Here is a 20947-nt window from a genome sequence, read left to right as displayed (position 1 = left end):
AAATGACTAAACTCTAGCTATGTTCTCCTATCTAATGTAACCAATTTAGCCAGCTCTCTCTGTGACCACTTCCTATTGCATCAGAGCACTCATTAATGCTTAATGTCCATGCACAAAGTCAAAATTGGACTAGTGCCGTAATTTCAGTGTAATGCATACTTTTACTTGTAATTGCTTGCAAAATCCCATCCTTTTTGCAAGCATACAAACTGCACTTCTAGCAGTTACTAACAGGGAAGCAGATGCACCCCGTAATCGTCTAAAAATAAAGACATCAAATGAACTTCCTGTTTCCTGAGGATGAAAAAGCAAGATAAAGCAGAGGAGGACTGTGAGTCTGTGATGGAGGTTGGGAGGAGAATAAGGAGTGTAGAAAAGTGATGGTGAAGAAAGATAGGAAAGTGGGAAAAGAGAGGTGGTAAGAGAAGGTCGGCGACGCGCATGGAGACAAGGCAGGAGATAAGACTGCAGTGTTTCTCAGCAGGAGCGCTGCATCTCTCCTTGGGCTCACCAGTCTGCACAGCCCAAAATGGTAGTCATTATAGATGCGGATGCCTCATCAGACTGTGGCATTGCACACACATGTTTATACACAAGTGCCCATGCACTCCCGTTTTGGAATGAACAAGAAAGTCTAGTGCTCTAATTGTCTCTTACCTGCTCTAGAAATTTCCTTTGTTTATTGGCAGTTGCTGGGAGTAACAACCCAATTGGCGTTTCACTCCAGTACCCCATCTGGCATTTGAGGTTAATTTCTTTAGTATTTGCCAAAACAGGAACAAATACAAGAGAGACACACTTAGATGATTTTTGTACACGAACACTCCCATTGCCTCATTTTTTATGATTCAAAATAACCACAAACTTAAAAAAGAAGAGTTTCTTATACCTTTATTTTTTAAAAAGCTACAGTACGAGTCATTGGATATGTTTCTAGGGTGTGAGATCTTTCAGCATGAACACATGAATGCACACATTTATCTATGTTAATATGACTATCTTACCAAAATGCAAATTTTTTCAATATGGATGTTTTATCTGTCTTTTGGAACTTTGCTCTGTATTTTTGCATGATATATGGGTGCATTTATTTGATTTTATGTGTGCCCGTGCGTGTATGTGTGGGTTTCTGCATGTCTAAACGGGATGAAACCAACTCCGATCTTATCCAGCTTAAGACAAATGCACTGTTCCGCCCAAAGACATCGTCATGGAAACAAGCCGGTTTCCCTGGGTACCAGACAGAAAGTCAAAATCGAGCTATACAGACGGAGACCAAGAGAAAGAGAGACGTGCAGATAAAAGGAACAAAAAAGGGTATAAAAAAATAACAAAAAAAGTATGACAAAGTATCATCTGTGTCACGAAGAAATTTCTTTGAAAGACTAACTCTGCACTTTAGCCCCTTGACACCTATTGATGCAAATATGCAATGAACCACTTCAGCTCCAAAATTACTTTCATTTAGCTTCCACATGAACACAAAAGCAATAGGGGAATCTTTTTTTTTTTTTTTGTAGCTGGAAAGTCATTCAGGCAGAAAGGGGTTAAGTTTTTGCTAAGCAGAAAATATGCTTTGTTGACATTCTTTGCTTATTAAATGGGGAGTTACTGCTATGCACTGTTAAATATTACCCTTACAGATTAAAAGCTTAAGTGAACATAGGGTTTTCGAATGAATATTCAGTTACAGTTATTTCAGAAATATTTTCTTTATTTCTGATTAATTTAAATTAACCCTTTTGTGCCTGGTATTATTTTCAATTACTGTGTTTTTCGGAGTATAATTAACAGTTTTTTGAATAGGTTGGCTGAGGGTGCGACTTATACAGTACAGACCAAAAGTTTGGACACACCTTCCCATTCATTTTAATGAGAAGGTGTGTCCAAACCTTTGGTCTGCACTGTATATGATTTTTCTTCTTCTTTATTACGCATGTTTTAGCTGCTGCTTTTAAAGAATATTCTAAAAAATATTTTGTTTTGTTTTTTTCTACAAGGTCATGCTAAATTAAGTGGTGTTCTGGATTAAATAGTATATTGTAAATCAGCATCAATAGTAATTAAAAATATAAGCGTCACTAACACACTATTTAATGATTAGGATTTGACCCATTTAAAAAAAAATCAAACATCTGATAAAAATGTATACCATCCATTTTTTTTTGGATGGTATACTTACGCTTTTTTAGAAATGTAAGTTATATCTACATTTGTCATTATTTAAACTCATGCTTGTTTGAAATAATTAAAGCAGCATTGATATTGCTGCTTTCTGTTTTTATCCCATCTCTGTTAAAACCCCAGTTCTATATTTGGTTTCACCAGATCCTCCTCCTGAATTTTGCCACATCTTTCCACATTCAGCATGAATGCCTTCATTCCAACACTCGTAGCAACAACAACAAAAAAGAAATACGAGATCTACGGTTCAGGCAGCCAATCCGTCACCACTGTTGTGACAGTAATATCCTCCTCTACAGTATTGCTCCCTTGGCTGTGATGTGATAACCCAATCGGTTTCAAAGCTATTTACAGCAGTGGTCGTCTACATCTGTATGAGTATTTAGTTAATCCACCTGTCTGTTATTAAGGAGGGATGTCTTATGTGTGTGTGTGTGTGGGTGGATGTGTGTGTGCAGGCTGAGAGGAGCTGATAGCAGAACTGCATGGTGGGCTAAAAACGAGGTGCTGGGGAATTGCAGTGTACTATCTCTGGAATGACAGGACTGCCATGATTGAGGCTTGCTACTCTAGGATTTAGACACACCAGCATTTTTCTTGCTCCCGTCCTTTTCCCAGCCAACTATCACGGCCCCTTGGCCATGGCCTTTCCTCGCCTCATCCTTCTTTGTTCCTTTCCCTCCTTTCTTCCATTTTGTCTTCCAATACATGTCTCCTCCCACACTTTTCTTATTTTATTTGCTTTCAAATTTCCCTGTGCGCCGTTCCCTTTTTTTTTGCATCTTTTCATCCTGCTCCCTCCATCAGGTGCTGTATAATGAAGGTTCCCCTGATGTGCACCCACCCTCCATCCGCCATTTTGATTCAGTACAGCTGTCCATGATAATGTACTGTTCACTCAATCACTAGTTCTCTCTCTTCCGCTCCTTTTCAATCTCCCTTCCTGTCTCCCTCTTTCTCCCCTTAAGACACCCATGCAAACATTTGCTGGAGCCCCCTTTTAATGCAGGGTTGTCATGGAAATGATAAATTAGTATGTGAGATGTTGAGGAGGAGACCCACGGGATGAGACAGCGCCTCAAATGACACACACACCGCCATATGTGTGGAAACTCACCAAAAAATCCATGTGAAGTGTGTTTGATCATTGGTGGTGCAGATGCAGCTGGTCCCTGATGCAGCAAGCATCAGATCAGTTATTCCATCTCTGTCCTGCCTCCCAACAGATTGCTTTATTCATTAGAGTGGCAGTTTAATGACAGCCTTCAAGGGCTAATGCCAATCATCTTTACATCTGTATCTATTCCCCTTATAGCCTCCATAACTCAAATCGTTTTTATGCAGGTTCCCCATGTTCCTTCTTTGATGTCTTGTCCTGATTCTTTTCGGCCTTCCTTTTAGAATAATATCCACATTTCCCTCCGTGTCATTTTCTTGGGAAAAAGCCATTCTCATGAAAATGACATTACTTTTATTCCACTGTTTGTGGAAGCTGTAATTATGGCCTGTAGCTATGTTTCCTGGATAGTAATCTGCATTAGCCGTGTGAAGTCCTTGCAAAATTACAGGCGGACTCGGCACTTTGCCAACCTTGGAAAAGAAGCCTCCTTAGTGTCTACAAATGTTGTATAAAACAAAATTTTGCCTTTTTGAAGACGAGTTTTTGTTGAAGTAAATACAGATTAGCAAAGCTTCTTTCATGTAACAGTTAATTCAAGATTACACACTTTACTTTGTATAATTGCAAAAAAACAACATTCAATTTCAACAATTTTCAGTCTATGTCAAAATAAAAATATTAACTTTTCATGTTTTCTTCTAGTGTTCCTTACTGCTTGTCCTCATTCGTGAAAATAAAGTCGGCAAAATGTATTTATATATATTAAATAGACATGATAAATGCTCTCAAGACAATTCCATTCCGTTTGAGCAAATTGCTGCAGAAAATAATTAAAATACTGTTTACTGCTATGTCTTAAAAACAAAAAGCCTGCAAAGACATGGTTTTTATTATAATCTTAAAAAAATTCTGCTCAATAAATTAAAGAAAAAAATGATCAAAACAAGTGACTTGTAATGCATTGCTAGTAATGATATAAAGACTCACTCTGATGAAAATCACGTTTTTGGTGTCATTAACATTTTCATGTGACATTTTTCTGATTATGGAGGACAGATATTTGGAAAATTAAGCTTAGTATTGTATTTCTACGTTTCTTTTTTCGCATTGCTCTGAATTAGGAGCAGAGGGAAAAATGCAGTTTGAAAAATAGCTTATTTGTGACTTTTTTGTGATATATATGTAAGAATGTCCTACACATAGGGTGTCATTTAGAAAATAAGCATGTTGAGGTGTAAGCTATAATTACATAAATTCAGCAGCTTGTTTGCTGCTGAAATCTTTTATTTACTCTCTCAGTGTGTCTTAATGAGAAATATATGTTAGACCAGATGAAGGTTATACTTCATTAATGTTAAACAGACTGAAGCAGAGAGCTAAAATGGATGTAGTGTATTATGCATTAGACTAAAAAACAAACCAAACTTAATTTTTCTTTAAACTTCTTATGGTTGTCTTTGAATTTTTTTTAATTTATTTATGAAGCCTTAAATTAATACTTCAAAACACCATAAGCTAATTGGTTATTTTTGATGTAAGCCAAGTATTTTATTAAAAGAATAAGCAACAGCAAATAGCCAAGAAAGATGATAAGAATCGGCTAAAAATGCTTTTTTGCAACGTCTCCTGGGGAATTGACAAGCAGGGATTTTTCTCTTCTCTCTTTTATTTGCTTAACTCAATATGATTAGGTAGTAGTTTTTAGATTAAGGTCTGTGCAAGAGGCTGACCATAAAAAAAGAAAAGGCCCTGCAGTCAGATTTTCCATGGAACTACAAATCACTTGAAACTATTAACATGGTTAAACTTACCGTACTACACAGCAGAGTGCAAGTCATTTAATGTACAAGGTAATAGAGCTTGAAATAGGTATGTTTTAGTAATTTCTCCTCTTTCTTTTGGCTTTCTAATTCCTTTCATTTGGCCGGTTCCCCCTTCTTACGCACTGTTTCCTCGTTCCTCACTCCCTCGCGTTGATCGACAGTGCTTTCTGCGGGATGAAGTGTGACATGTGGTGTGTATGTCAGTGTCTGCCTCAGTGTTTACTCTGAGCTAATACTGACTCACTACATTAATCTGAGCTACAGCAGATCCACTTAAACCTGCCGCTTGAGAGCAAACACGTTTTTTGTGTGTTTCAGGTGCGTAGGAACAGTGATGGAATCCAAGCCCCACACTTCTTTGTGTTTTATATTGTTCATTTGTGTCTTTCGTTTGGTTGTGCACCTGTGTGTTTTCGGGGGCCACAGCTCCTTGATCGATGCAGAGATGCTTTATGTGCCCCTGTCTGATCTAATGGCGTGTCTGTAAATTAGCAACAGAATAGTGGAGCGCCACACTGAAACCTAATGGCACCTCTGTAAATTACCGCCTGAATGCCGCTCGACGGCTGTGTGTGTTCAGAACAACCTGCCCCCTTCCTTCTCATCTACATCTGTCTGCGTGCGTGTCAGCAAACATGTGCGATTGCGTTAAAGTTTCCCGTCCATGTGTGCCCGCCGCGTGCATTGGGGTTTGCCTCCCTCCCCTCCTCGCTCTCGCTCCTCTCAGTAAAGACTAGCCCCAGGCCCTGAGTTGGTAATAGCTTTTCTGACAGCAATACACCAATATTTACAGAGACCAGCACCCACCCACTCCCACACACATTTCACTCACGCATAAAATAAAAGCAAATAATTGTTTGTGTGTATGTATACTTTTAAACGCCTAGATGCAAAGTTGCCATTTTCTTTATGAGCCACTCACACACACTCTTAATTAACATGCCGGGAGGAAAGGAATTACACACTGGGGGGGGGGGGGGGGGGGGGGGGGGGGGCTCGCACACATGCTGGCAAATAACGTGTTGTTTCTCACTCGCACACTGACATTCACACTTTAGATTTTTTTCGTGCGACAGAGGCAAAGAAAGACAATTTGCCACAATTGCCCTTTGGAATAGTGAAACATTTTCACTTTTTCCTTCTCATTATGCTGCATGTGTTTTATTCACTCAAGTGCGGCCAATTCCATTTCAACACTCCTCTCTCCGCCTCTTACTACCTTAATAACCTATTACACTTCAGTCTTTTCATTATGTGACAGTCTTTTTCCTCCCCTGCTCCAAGTGTTGTTTTTTTTCTCCAGTTCTCACCAAGTGCTTGCTAAATGGGTCTCTGTCGTCTTCATTGTTCCAAACTGCAAGATGGTGGTTGTGCTCGAGGTTTCACTGTGGAGGGAAAAAGAGGCCAATGACATGTGTGGAGAGGAAAGGTGGCGTAAGGCCAGGAGGGAGGTGTGAGCGATATAGAGATCATGGTGAAAAGGACACAAGAGTAGAGGCAGAAGAAAAGGGCTTTGGCTTGTGTTGGTGAAGGAGACAGATAACGTCCACCCTGCTTGTTTGTGGTAGTGCAATGGTATGATGCTGTTTCCACGCAATTGTGTGAGTGCATATTTGTTCCCTTGCTGGTGCAGCAATGCCCTGATATGTGAGCCGGTGTGAGAGAGCTGATAAGGAAATGTGAGTTTAAGGATGATGGATTACAAAACCTTGGTCTAGTGTCCTTGGGGGTCACAAGAGGTCTGCAAGGTAAGTTGCTATTGGCTGTCTGCCTGTTACTCTTAATTCTGATAGCATATTCCTGCAGGCTTTTGGTTTCCATGACACTTACATGCTGCCGTTTTCCTTTTTCCCTTCATCTGCTTTTACCACCTTCCTTAAATCCCTTCTTTCCTGTTCTGCTCCTGCATATACATCCTTACACCTGTGTTCTGGGTTTTTTAAAAACATCGTGGAATGAGCCGTGTTGTCAAACAAGTCCACATCACTTTGGGCTGCCAGCACAGCTGTTCTCTCAAAAGAGTGGATGGCAGGTTTTTGAAGCGAGCTTGGAATGCTGCACACTCAGTTACTGTGTCTCTCACATCCACTCTGTTTAATCTCAAACCCACATGAATGATCAAAGCTTGTTTACGCACAACTTTATGGAATGATTAGAGGCATGGAGGGAGTGTTGGCATCAGTGAAGCCTTGCTTGACAATAACAATATGTTCTGCACAACAGTATTAAGCCAGAGAAAGCTATATTTGAATTATTAGAAATAGACTTCTACATATCATGTGACCAACACGCAATGTGTTGTGGGTATGAGTGGCAATTTCATCAAAACGAACCCACGCACGTGCACTAGTAAAGCGACGGCTGTGACTTTTATGCTCATTTGTATCACCATCGGCAACGCATGCACAAGTGGGCACTTCCAATGAAAAGTCTATGTAAACACGTACATATGCTCAGGCTTCTCCCTTCAAAATTCTCAAGTCCATGCATCACCACGCTAGGTTCCACAGCCATTTTCAGGCTCTATAGAAAATGCACGTCCATTGAAAATTAAACCAAGTTACACTTTGACCAGTCAGGGATGCGAGTTGGTAGTGACAAATAGATGTCGTCACTTTTAATTCATGGAAGTGCCAACCGTTTAAATATTGATCATGAAGGATAAATTAATAATTGTGGCTTGTTCCCGCCTGGAATTATATGACACTAAGTCTTTCATATATCGAAATAGAGCTTTGAAAGAAAAAGCCTGGAGCAAGATTTGCGAAATTTGCACCGCCTTGATGTTTCGCACGAAGCCACTTCCAACTGTTGGTACAGGCGCTAGTAAACAGTAGAAAAAGAACAAGAACACCATATGCCAGAAGCACGTTCATGAAATCGTGTATAGCGCGTTCTTGAATGAGCAACACATGCCCGGAGTGCATGTAGCTTCGGCAATGCATGTTTAAGTAACAACTTCCAATAAAAAGTCTATGTGTAAGTTCAAAACGCTTGCGCTCACACGTCGCTACACAGGTGTCTACGACTCTTTCCAGGTTCAAAACGTGTGGCCATTGAATGCGCATTGACGGTTACGACAGGTTAAAGTTTGACCAATTAGGGACTCAGACGGGAACACTGGACATGAAGGAAGAACTAATAATTACACTTTGTGCACTTCTGGAATTATGTGACATCAAGTCCTTCGTATATTGGAATAGCGCTGATATTTGAGATTTGCTTCGACATCTAAGCCTCTTCCAACTGTAGTGTGGCGTACATGCACTAGGATCAGGTAGCGACAGTCCAGTGTGAACACCATGAGCTGAATGTGCGACAGTTGCCCGGTCTGAACCTAGTTTTACACTCAAAATGTCACACCAATGGGTCAAAAAATTATTGCTAACTACTAGATCACAGTAAACATAGATGTAATGGTTTTCTTCCTCTTTTCCATCTCTTCCTTAATTTTTTAGCTCGCGAGGAGTACGTTGCAACTTTCAAGGGCTCTGAGTACTTCTGTTATGACTTGTCACCCAACCCCATCCAGTCGAGCAGCGATGAAATCACACTTTCCTTCAAGACGTTGCAGCGCAACGGTCTAATGCTGCACACGGGCAAGTCAGCCGACTACGTAAACTTGGCACTCAAAAATGGTGCCGTGTCGCTTGTCATTAACCTCGGTTCTGGGGCGTTCGAGGCCTTAGTGGAGCCCGTCAATGGCAAGTTCAACGACAACGACTGGCATGATGTCAGAGTCACCCGCAACCTGAGACAGGTAACCAGACCACAGTGTGTTACAGCCTTCTCTTGGTAATGTTTGCTAACAAAGAACTGGAACCCAAAGATGAGAGCTTTGTTTCAGGATGCCCTTATTTGTGTTCCATCAGACACATTTTATTGTTCAAACTTTGTCACGTGTCACAAGTTTGTTGCATAGATTCTTTTCAACAAATAAAGTCAAACAGGTTTCATTTTGATTTAATCAATACAGTTTCCCCACAAAAAATATTTATCCAAATGTTATTTTAAATTTATCATCTTTTATGCCAGGAGCAACCTGAAACATATGCTCCCTTGTTTTGGTCGTGTTTACCTAAAATTTCTGACAAAATTTCATTGTTGATTTCTGTCTTTCCTGATTTCCACTAGGACATTCACTAAAAGTAATTTCCACCTCAACAAATAAAAAAGCTCTAAATACTATTAACATCTGCAAATCTTTAAAACTGTTTTGCATGACAGCTACTCTCAAGCACACTGATTAATTGACTAATTTTACCCTTTTTAATATCTTTAATATTTCTTTTCCTTCCTTTCTCTATGTTTCTTTATTATTAGGCTTTTGACTTGCTCTGTTTGTATTTTTCAAAAAATGTGATGAAGTTGTCAGAAAAGTAACCAGACCACAGCAGGTGGAAGACTCAGTGACTTAAAGAAAATAGCAGAGCAAGGAACAGAAACTTTTTATATCCATATATATATTGATATGTATATAAATTAGAATCTAAGTAAATGTTTCTCATGGCTCTAATTAATGTTGTTGACTATTTTGTGGCAGCCAAATTTTCTGGGAGTAGGTTCCAAATGATGTTTGTCTCCCCTTGAATTTCATGCCACTGGCTCTCTAGTGGAAAACCAGAGGCAAGAAGGAAAAAAAACTAAAATGAATCCCGACAGAGTTTTCCCATTAATGTAACAGTTTGCCTGTTTAGGAAATAACCATAAGATATATCTAATGTAGAAAAAGAAAACTGCTAATGTCAGTCTGTTGATCTCTAGAAATAATGTGTTAGTGAGGTTTTGGTCTTAGTTTGCAGTGAGTTTACCCCCAGCACAGCTCTGCTTTCAGCTCTAGGTGAGTGCTTTTTCACTCCAATGTGTGCATGAATCAGAAAGAGTGAACCAGCAAACATCGAGGATCACAAGCAGTCAGGTGCTTGTAAACCTTTTTGTGCTCTGCCTCTGCCGTTTGCCTGTCTGTACTACTAACTTGACTACTAACTTTACTAACCTGCTAGTGAAACTAACCACCATTCATGGAATGATTCATTCTACTAACCTAACCTGTGCCCTTCTCCTAGCGAAACCACTCCAAACAACCTACAAAAAAATCACCTGAGGCCTTTTTTTTTTCCTTCCCAAAGTTGTTCTGTTCACAGTTTTTTGCTTTTTATTTCTCCCCCTCTTCTACAAAGCACTCAGGCATTGGACACGCTACGGTAAACAAACTCCATTGTTCGGTAGAAATAATTCTAATTGTTTCTTAGTCTGGGTTTGTCTATTTCCTTTTGAATCATAGACATCAAAACTAAACCAATAAAAGGATAAATGCGGTTGGTAATTCTTTACGCTTAAAGAGCCCCTTATCCCCCCTCTTCTTGCCAACCACTTTCTTTAATTTAACCCCCCCTTCCTTCCTTTCTTCCTTCCTTACTTCCTTTCTTCCTTCCTTCCTTTCTTCCTTCCTTCCTTCCTTCCTTCCTTCCTTCCTTCCTTCCTTCCTTCCTTCCTTCCTTCCTTCCTTCCTCCTACTCTTTTCGTTTGTCACAACATCACTCTTAATGACATTTAGGCGTGCACAGATCCCTCACCTGCACGCAAATGGCGAATCCCAACTTTCTGTGCATGGCGTGAGTCAGAAACCCCTCCCCCTTCTGATTGGTCCGTTGGATAGAGAGGCTCCTCTTTTCCTTCGTTTATGTTTTTTTTCTTTTGTCTCGTCCCACACTCTGCCACTGCATGTTTTCCATGGTGTCTCTGAGTCATTCTATTCTTTTGTTGTCCTTTCTTTATCTGCGTCCTCTTTGCCGATGTTGCATGCAGAGAGAGGACCAGGACGCATGTTAGTGTATTTGTGTGCGTGCGTGTGTGTATGTGTGTGTATGCGAGGAGTGAGCTGCATCAAATCTAACAACCTGTGCGTGCGCATCAATATCGGTTTGCTCGGCTGTGTGTCATCTCATTTGGACTCGCTGATCCAACAAACCCCCTAACACCTCCATTACAAATCACCCTAACAACTCAAAAAAACATCATACCGACTACTAACCGCATTCGCATCATTAACCCGATCCTTAAGATCCAAACACGGCTTGCCCTGACACAAGTGACAATATTTTGGCTGGAAGCAGTGCAATAGCATAGTACTAACACCTACTTAAAAGCACGAATGCCTGCATACTTACTAACACCTGACTGGGCAGGATTGCCCAAAATTACTGAGTAGTGCCAGTAACAGAGAATTGCATTTATAGAGTGAAAGTAATGTGCTAGTAGCTTTTAATAACTGATCAGATATGGTTACTAATTTGCTTCTTAAAATTAAAGTGACTCCGCAAGCTGTAACTTACAGGACATGATTGGAGCTGCAGTCAAAGACCCACTCTGATTAAAATTGTGTTTTTTGTGTTTTAACATGTTCCTGTGGCATTAACCTGAGATTAAAATTGCATTTCTAAGTATTCCTTTATTAAAATCATGTGAATCTGAAGCAGAGCAGCAAAAATTCTGTTTAAAAAAAGTTTGTCAGAGAAGCTACAATCGGCGGGCCACAAGCTCCTTGCTCCGCTCCATTCCGATGCATTAAGGTTTAAAACTCTACAGCTGGATAGCACCAATATTGCTCGCCATGTTTGGTGCACTGGTGATGTTAGGTTGGGGTGTGAGGGGCTGCATAGCTGTAAACAGATGGATGAGGGGAAGTAGAGGCAGGCTTACACTGCGCCAACAGTTCCGCCCACAACTCAGAGGTGAATTTCTGATGAACTACTGCTGCCCTGCAGAAGCTATGTCGTAGAAAATGACAAAGTTTGTTTTTTTAAATGGGCTAAAAACAGCATAATTAGAATTAAAAAAATACTGAGAACTTTCCAAAAGATGCTAGGAGTGGGTCTTTAAAAGCCCCAAGTAAGGGCAAACTAAAAACTGTTGTTTTTCTGTGAGGGAGTAAATCACTTTAAATCAATTTACAGTGTAAAACATAAAAATATTGTAATAAACTTTTAATGGAAAGCAGCAGAAGCAGAGTTGCTTTTTTTAGTCAGTTTTATTCATTTAGTAATATCTTCTCACAGCGTGGGATTTTCCAGCTATCAGTGCAGCCTAAACCCAAAATTGAATCCCCATTCGCCAGATTTTTTTTTATTTTTGCTCTGTATTGGCAGATTATACTGTATGTCTGACTCCCAGAAGACCCGGGTGGTAGATGGGACTGCTAATTGCGTCAAAAACTGTGGGTAGAATGAATGATAGGGATTTTTTTGCAGTAAAGAAGCCATTTTTAAGTCAAACTACTAGGAGAAGAGTCAAAGTTTAGCAGCATTCGATGATGCTTCAATATCAGCACTGAGCCAACTTCACCAAAAAAGTCCCAACAGCAGCACATCTATCTAATTCCCAAACCATCTCTCCCAACAAGACTGCATACATACTGCTCACCAAACCTACGGGGGGCTAATTTGGCTGGTCAGCGCCAAGCTAGCGCTTAGTATACAGCGTGTCCTTTCCCTGTGCTTTGTTGAGTAGGTGACCATCTCTGTGGACGGCATCCTGACCACAACAGGCTACACTCAGGAAGACTACACGATGCTGGGTTCGGACGACTCCTTCTATGTGGGGGGGAGCCCCAGCACTGCCGACCTCCCTGGATCTCCTGTCAGCAATAACTTTATGGGCTGTCTCAAAGAGGTGAGAAAATGCTTGAAACACCGGTCTATCAATCTATGGATGAATGGATGGATGGATGGATGGATGGATGGATGGATGGATGGATGGATGGATGGATGGATGGATGGATGGATGGATGGATGGATGGATGGATGGATGGATGGATGGAACAGGCACACAATGATGCATTTTACACATGTAGTCCCTTTGCCAAAGGTTGATTTCCAGCCACCCATCCATCTTCAAGACACGCTGAATCCCTTTCAGGGTCATGGGGTTGCTGGAGCCTATCCCAGCTGCTGCTGGATAAAAAGGCTGGGTACACCCTGGACAGATCGCTAGTCCGTCACAGGGCCACACAACAAAACACACTCACATGCAATCCTAGGGGGAGTTTAGAGACATCAGTTAACCTTTAAAGCATGTTTATGGACTGTGAGAAGGAGTGTAAGTTCCCAGATTAAACCTACGCATGCACAGGAGAACACATAAAGAACCCAACCGGGATTCAAACCATGGCCTTCTCACTGCAAGGTGAGACGTTTATTTATATTTGGCTATTGCCAAACATACTTTCACATAGTGCACTTATTTATATTTGGGAACAAAGTTATTGCTCTTTAGATTATTTTTTTTGTGCAAAGCTTTCTGTCTTTTACTCTCTTTTGTCAAGCATCGTGCAAGCGTTTCCACACAGAGTTACTTGTAACGCACATGCACAAACTCACACAGAGAAATGCTTCCATTTGGCAGACTCATACAAACAGTCCCAGACACACACACATCCTCTCCAGCATCAGACGGAATCAGTGATGAGTGTCGTTGAGGGAGTAGATACAGCACTAAGCACTAACATGCTAATTAGTTATGCCACAGAGATACTCCATCCATCCGCTCTGCTTGAAATGGGCCACAATGTTGCAATGGCAAAATTCACAGGACACACACATGACAACACACTAATGCACAACTTTGTACACTTAGTCACAATCTCAACCTGCATGAATGTGTTTGCAACTTTGCATAAAATGTCCCAATAAATTGCAGACTCTTCAAATGATCAGACACACACTACTTAATGCGCTCGATAAAACTATATACCCTGGCACTCATCAAATGGGGATCCTGTCTGTGCTTCCATTTCACTCAGACTCACATAGAGGCATAAACAAGCAAGCTGACAGATGATATGCCAAACAGGGAGCTTTCTGTGTCAGCGCTGAATGCGCCCTGTGTTAGTTCATTAAGAATGATGGCGTTTTAAACAAGGCTGCCACAGTCAAAGTGATCCCTCTACTGACACATTTACATATTTAATATGATATGATAATCCATGTGAGCAAATTAGGATGAATGTAGGGAAATCACATGCATAAACGATCAGCGTTTGTTTCTTTTTTTTGCATTCAACGTTTTGTGGGCACGTTCGTGGGGGAAATGCTAACAGCACTTTAATGTAGCCACTGTCTTTGCGAGTCACCTTCAATGCTGACCGCACAAAACAAATCCCAGAGACCAACGGAAAATGAAAGCAGGGATGGAAACCCTATGTTTCAAAAAGCATCTGATGCTCTCAGTTCACAGAAGGATAGAGTGATTGTTAAACCAGGCGCAGCCTCTATTTAGCTGCTTGGTTATATTTATTTATTTATATATTTATCTGCATCTATCAGATGTTTAAAAAGCATGAATGATAAAAAATGTTTACATTCATGCAAAAGACTTTAAAGTCAGGCCTGACATTTCAGATAAAAAAAACATGATCTCGGATGAAAAATATAAGAAATAACATTAATCGTGTAGAGTTCTGCAGTTTTAATGTAAAGCCTTGGATTGACTAAACCTTTTTGTAAATTGATGTATTTGTATTTTTTATTCTACACATAAAAAAAATTTACATTCAACTTCCTGAATGGTTATTTTACTTCTTCTGTGCATCATTTTTCACACATTAAAAAGTTAAATGCTTGTTTTATTAAAAGGAATTCAGGGTTAGTGATGTTTTTTCCCCATTTTTCTCCCTTTAAGGTGGTTTACAAGAACAATGATGTGCGGTTAGAGCTCTCTAGACTGGCTAAACAGGGAGACCCAAAGATGAAGGTATGCCCAGCTGCCACACACCACAACATTTTTGTGTCATAGCCTAAAAGACTAAGACGATAAGGGTCTTTTAATTGATATTTAATATTTAATTCCTTTTTTATACTCTTCACGGTTTAGTTTTGGCTCAAAAAAGGGGTTGACTAATTTCAATGGCTTCAGCAAAACAATGAAATTCCATTATTCATAGCAACTTTAAACTTTAAAAGTTGTTATGCAAATGTGTTGTGCAAAAGGAGTCTAAATAGTTTGGTGTTTTAAAAAGTCACTTTTCTTACTATTTGATTGAAGGAAAATCTTTAACTTTACATAAATACGTCACTAAGCTCAACTGCAAGACAACCATTGTATGACAGTAAACTACATTTATTTGGTCAAACCTTTAACTGCTGTAGCTCCTAAACAGTTTTTGCTCCCCTGCATTTTACCAAGGTGACTGGCGTGGTGTCCTTTAAGTGTGAAAGTGTAGCAACGCTGGACCCAGTGACCTTTGACACCCCAGAGTCTTTTGTGGCACTAAGCAAGTGGACTGCAAAGAAGGCAGGGTCCATATCCTTTGACTTCAGGACAACAGAGCCCAATGGGCTCATGCTGTTCAGTCACGGGAAACCTCGGCAACTGCAACGCAAGGATCCAAGAACGCCTCCTACTGTCAAGGTAAAACCTAATATTTTGTTTGCAACAAAGTAATAACTGTATCGTTTGTGGGTGCTCACTAAATGCTTTTGGAGAAGCTCTGTTCAAAGTGTGTTTTTGTCAAATCAGCTGGGGGGAAAAAAAGAAAACCTACATGCCATTTTTTTACATATATTTTTTTAAATAGTTAGTTAACATTATTCCAAATACCTTTATTTTTTTATAAGAGTAACTTCTTTCAGTCTTTCTTAACCATCCGGCATTTGGGCCAAATGGGTTTAACTATCAGCTTCAAGAATGGGCCCCATGTGGGTTTGTCTGCTTGTTCCTAAGTGCTCCCCCAATCACTGGCTGGAAAAGAATCAGCCTACAATTTAGGTGGCTGATTGAATGAGTCCCTATAGCGTCTAGATTCATTCATTTCCGTCTTGAGTTTTATATTTTTCCCCATATTGAGTGTCAGAGTTAAGGAATTTACATGGGACCCTCATTTTTGCCAATACTCAGCCCCATGCTTACTTAAGTAGCCCTGCATATGGGGATCATACTTTTTACTTTTTAGTCAAACTTTGAGGCCTTTGGCTACGTCCTCTTTTTATCAAGGCAGACCAGTAAAGCATCTGTGTCACTGTGTAGACTGCCCCTGTTAGTCAGTCTCATGATCCAGTTTCCTTGGTTCTCTTAAACAAGAAATCAAACTACACATGAGGCAGAAAACTGGACCAACTTTAAGGGGCATTTGAGCATTTGGAGGGATTCCCATCCCAAATGACAAAGGGCAGAACTGACAGTTAACTGACTGTAAGTTGGTCAGACTTGATACACTTTAACATCGACCCATATTCTGGTTTTACAAGGCCATTTAAAAAGATAATGTAGTCCATATTTCTCCCTAAGGACACCATGAACTATATGATAGTAGCTTTTCTCTAAGTCTACAAACAGACTCGTAGGATAGACTCATTAACTATCTATGAATGCTAAAGAACTGACCCAGTATTTCACCAAACTCTTTGTGGTTACACCATAGCCATACCTTTCTTTACTGATGCTACATTTTCTAAACATACAGGTGGATTTTTTTGCTATTGAGATGCTGGACGGACACCTGTACCTGCTGCTGGACATGGGTTCTGGAACGACAAAGACCAAAGCCATTGACAGAAAAGTCAACGATGGAGAATGGTATCATGTTGACTTTCAGAGAGACGGGCGTTCAGGTAAACCAAAGGCTTCTTAACTATTATTTCTCTTATTAAGACCATATGATTATCTGAATGATGATTGATTTATTGCAAATTCCTCCATCTTCATTTTAAAGTGGGTTTTGTTTTTTTACATTAGTCTCACTGTCATAAGGAAGTCTTATAGTTCAGGTAAAAAATAATCGTTTTTGATTAGACTGGTAATCGGTCATGTGCTGTGTAGTTTGGATGTCTTCAGCAGCAGTCCTCTTAACAGGGGTCTTGTTTGTTTACCGTACCCAAGCAAATGTCTAAAAATAAACATATTAATGATTCACTGGTGACAGTTTTTTTAGACGTAGCACTTTAAAACCTGCTGGAGATGGCGGAAATCCATAAAGGTCAGAAAAAAAGAGAAGAAATGATGAAAGAAGAGATTGAAAGTATTGCGTTTATTTTTCTTTTCTTTCAGCCCTGTCCATATGTGATTAGTCTAGCAAGAACACATGCAGAGATTTCACATGCAGCTAAAAAAAACGGGGCAGTGCTGGAAGGACTCAAAGCCGACTCTCCTGGGCAAAAGTACTCTGATTAACCTATTTACATTATGAGTTATTCTTTCCTATGGGGGCTAGATTTTATGAAAGCCAGAAAACATAAATCTCTGACTCAGAAAACCTAAAATAAAGTATTCCTAAAGGTTATTATTAATTTTTTTCCCCCCGTTTTGCCAAAAAAATTAGTGCCAAGCTTAGTGATGAGCTTCAGCCTGATGACAAAGGCCTGTGTGGCTTTGGATTTCAATTGGCTCTGATTATAACAGTGAAGTGTGGTGGTGATGACAATGAAGAGAACGGAACGCGGGGCGAACATGATGATGGCAGTTATAATAGTAGTGGAGACGTGGAGGATTTTGATGAGAACATTCAAAGCGAAGGTCATAATCATTACTGAGGTTATTTCGATGTATTCAGGAACCATCTCCGTGAATAGTGTGAGAACAGCTTACACGGCCCCGGGAGACAGTGAGATCCTGGACCTGGATGACGCCCTGTACTTAGGAGGACTACCCGAAGACCGTGCTGGACTCATCTTCCCCACTGAGGTTTGTGTGTCTGTCTTTGTGGTCAGATTTTTATGCTTGTTTGGCTAATGTGTTAGGGAAATTATAGGTAATCAATTGGGGTAATTTTCCAAAAACGTTTCCTATTGGTTGATCCAATGTTTTCTTTTCTTATATTCTAGCAAAAATGTTTTACTGACTTTTTTCAGATAAATTACACCTGAAACTAATTGAGGTCACCAAAAAGTAAATAATACAAATTTATCAATGTCAGTTTTGGCTGTGAAAAAGCGTATAGGTAAAGCTATTATATCAGGGCAATATGTTTTCATGGGATTATAATTACAGTCGATCTCAGTACTGATACTACTAGCATACTCGCTGCAGCACGTGCACGAAGAGAAATGTTACAATTATATTTAGGATGAAGAACTTAGTGCCATAATGCAAGCGTTGTGATGTATATAAACTAAAATTGGATTTGAAAAAAAAATCCAAATCATTGTTTTTGAAATTATGATTTTAATTAATACAACAAACAAAAATGTTGCAAAGTGTCCCAGAGCAAATCATAAGCTATAAAAAAACTGAAAACAGCTGCTGCTTTTTTTAATATGTATAAAATATAAATATTTTATATAAGACATAAAATATATTTATATTTTCCACATTTACAAACACATTTAATATAAATTTGAACATCACTGACTAACCCAAGTGATATAAAAAAATGTAATGTAAAAACTTACACTTCATACTTAGGACACATTTAAGGGACTGGTAGATGCCACAAAAAAGTTTTTCAGTGACGGGATTTCAGCCAAAGAAGCAAAGATAGCTAATAGGAGGCAGGAGGTCTAAACTTTTACCTCTATTAAAATATGATTTTTTTTTTCACGACTTTTTTCTGTGAGTACTATATAACTAAGTACTAAGTACTATTAGTTATGCTTTAGTTAGTTAGATTTTCAATAAATCACATTCTTTTTTTTTTAGAAATTTTCCAAAATAAGGTTGGACATTGATATATGAACATTTTTTAAGACAGATCTGATTATTTAATGTCAGTGGCCTAATGTCTTCACATGACTGTAAAAGGTGTGTTGTCCGTCGTTCCATCACCACACACTGCTGCACTGCAGAAATCATTCAATAATTGAGGAGCCTGAACTGTAATTGCATTTGCAGTGAGTGCGGTCATTGCATTTACAGTTTCACTGATTGACTACCTGCTCTTCATCATGAATAGCAAGAAGTTGGAGACGGCATAAAGGAAAAATATTATGTCTGTGTGGTGTTTTCGTCTTCTGCTTCAGCCGTGTTACTGGAAAAAATGCTGACTTGCTGTAGCGTGCTGATTTTAAGGGAAATATCAGCAGGCACATGCGTGGAGCTTGACAGTCACAACTCAACGCTGACAATTTCTCATTCAGGTTTGGACGGCTCTGCTAAACTACGGTTACGTAGGCTGTATCAGAGACCTGTTTGTGGACGGGCAGAGCAAAGACATCCGGCGGCTGGCTGAGTCTCAGAGAGCGGTGGGCGTGAAGCCTTCGTGCTCCAAAGACCAGTCAAAACAGTGCCTGTCTAACCCCTGCCAGCACAATGGCATCTGCAGAGAGGGCTGGAACCGGTACGTCTGCGACTGCTCCGGGACGGGCTACCTGGGCCGGTCCTGTGAGAGAGGTAAGCATAACAGAGAATGACTCAAAAGGGATAAAAATAAGCCTGGCAATTGACTTTTACCAGACTGTATTTCAAGATAAACAGAATATATGGTGAATCATTTTCACAACAGTCATGAGTAAGCTGACTAAAAACAGCCACAAATCAACAGCTTTTCATGAAAATTTCAAAAACGTCATGAAGTGAAATATTGTCATAATGACAGCCTTCTCATTATCTTGGCTTTTTGTCTTGAGAACACTGTGTCAAACCGAATGAATGACTGACAGATGACGGATGATGTGGGCTGGAAAATCAGAAGTTTTAAAGTCAGAAATCCCTCCTAAAACTAAATTAGAACTGCCATTTATAGTGAGTCATAAAAATCTTTATTCATTACAGCCATGATTTATGATTTTCATTCTTAAACAGCCCCATCGTAACAGATTACGACATCATGACAGTACTAATGGGCTGAAAGTACGCTCATAAAACTTCATGCTAGATATGTTATGTAAAGGTAGGATGGGATGACAATGGAATTCTGGGAATAAAAGGGGTCAGTGGGTAGGAAATGTTTTAAAAAGGTGAAAATAAAGACATATTTTAGCAGAAATTGCAAGCAACAACAACAATAATACATGCTTTTCCATCCTTTTTTATTCTGAATCACTCAATATTTGTGTCAGAGTAAAATGCAAGCAGGGAAAGAGGAAGAGGAACAAAGGTGAAGGAGGTGGGAGGAAGCATAGCTGCAGACAGGAATATTGGACTTCTATGAATGTAGTGACTGAGAATCGATGAGAGAGGAAATGTGCAGAAAGCAGGGAGCAGGAGCCGTGATGGAGGAGGGTAAATTCACTGGGCTGGAACCACCATATGACAGCAGGTGAGGCGAGGAGGAGGGACGGGAGATGGGAATAGAAAAGCCGACAGTGGAAGAGAGAGCTGAGAAAAAGGTATGATCTCAGATCCAGGGAGAGAAGCAAATAGAAAAGATTGGCGGAGGGATTGATACGGGCCCGCCGAAAGAACAGAGATGGAGTCAGACAAGAGAGGAAAACGTTGTTTGCCTCAACTTCTGATGCATCTCAAGTGATGATTGTACTATCTTGTAACAGCAGGTATGCGCTGCATACTTGCATTGGTGTTGATCGGAAAATGGATTCAGAGAACAAAATTTCAGCATTATGCACTCATTTTTCTCTCTTTTCGGTCTCTATCTTTCTTCTCCCTTCTCTGTGTGCATTGAGGGGTCAATAACTGGTGGTACAGTGGATTAAAGAAAGCACAGATGGAGAAGCAGATGGACAGAATGATTGGCCGTGTTTACGCCTTCTACCTGCGGTTTTCCCCATCCCTTTTTTTCCTCCCCTGCTTTCTCGCTCTCCCTTTGTTCCCTATCCTTTCTTTTTTTACGATCAAACGGAATTGTTATGCTCCAACTCCTACATCGTTTTTTTTTTATTTTCCTTCACACTTTTTTAGGTCCATCCAGCCTTTTTTAAAATATACTAATGCA

At 39.9% G+C, this 20947-nt stretch overlaps 1 protein-coding gene across 22 annotated transcripts in view; it reads left to right on the top strand.

The window, feature by feature from the left end:
• nrxn1a (neurexin 1a) overlaps nt 1-20947 on the top strand; it is a 58566-nt gene that overhangs the window by 13736 nt on the left and 23883 nt on the right. For 11 of the 22 annotated variants that reach the window (XM_078937310.1, XM_011488279.4, XM_078937308.1 and 8 more), the window contains 8 exons: nt 8586-8887; nt 10308-10331; nt 12637-12798; nt 14806-14877; nt 15310-15534; nt 16586-16733; nt 17672-17802; nt 19194-19446. In XM_078937310.1, the coding sequence (XP_078793436.1) occupies nt 8586-8887; nt 10308-10331; nt 12637-12798; nt 14806-14877; nt 15310-15534; nt 16586-16733; nt 17672-17802; nt 19194-19446 (1317 nt within the window). Of the gene's footprint in view, nt 1-6784; nt 6876-8585; nt 8888-10307; nt 10332-12636; nt 12799-14805; nt 14878-15309; nt 15535-16585; nt 16734-17671; nt 17803-19193; nt 19447-20947 lie in introns of those variants that run through there. The other 11 variants (XM_020712223.2, XM_078937305.1, XM_078937312.1 and 8 more) reach the window with 2 other exon arrangements.

This window comes from Oryzias latipes, chromosome 19 (assembly GCF_053564925.1).
Source record: "Oryzias latipes strain Hd-rR chromosome 19, Olatipes_Hd-rR_3.1".
In the NCBI taxonomy this organism is placed as follows: domain Eukaryota; kingdom Metazoa; phylum Chordata; class Actinopteri; order Beloniformes; family Adrianichthyidae; genus Oryzias; species Oryzias latipes.
The sequence above is the reverse complement of the archived record's forward strand: the minus strand, read 5'-3'. Positions and strand labels throughout refer to the sequence as shown.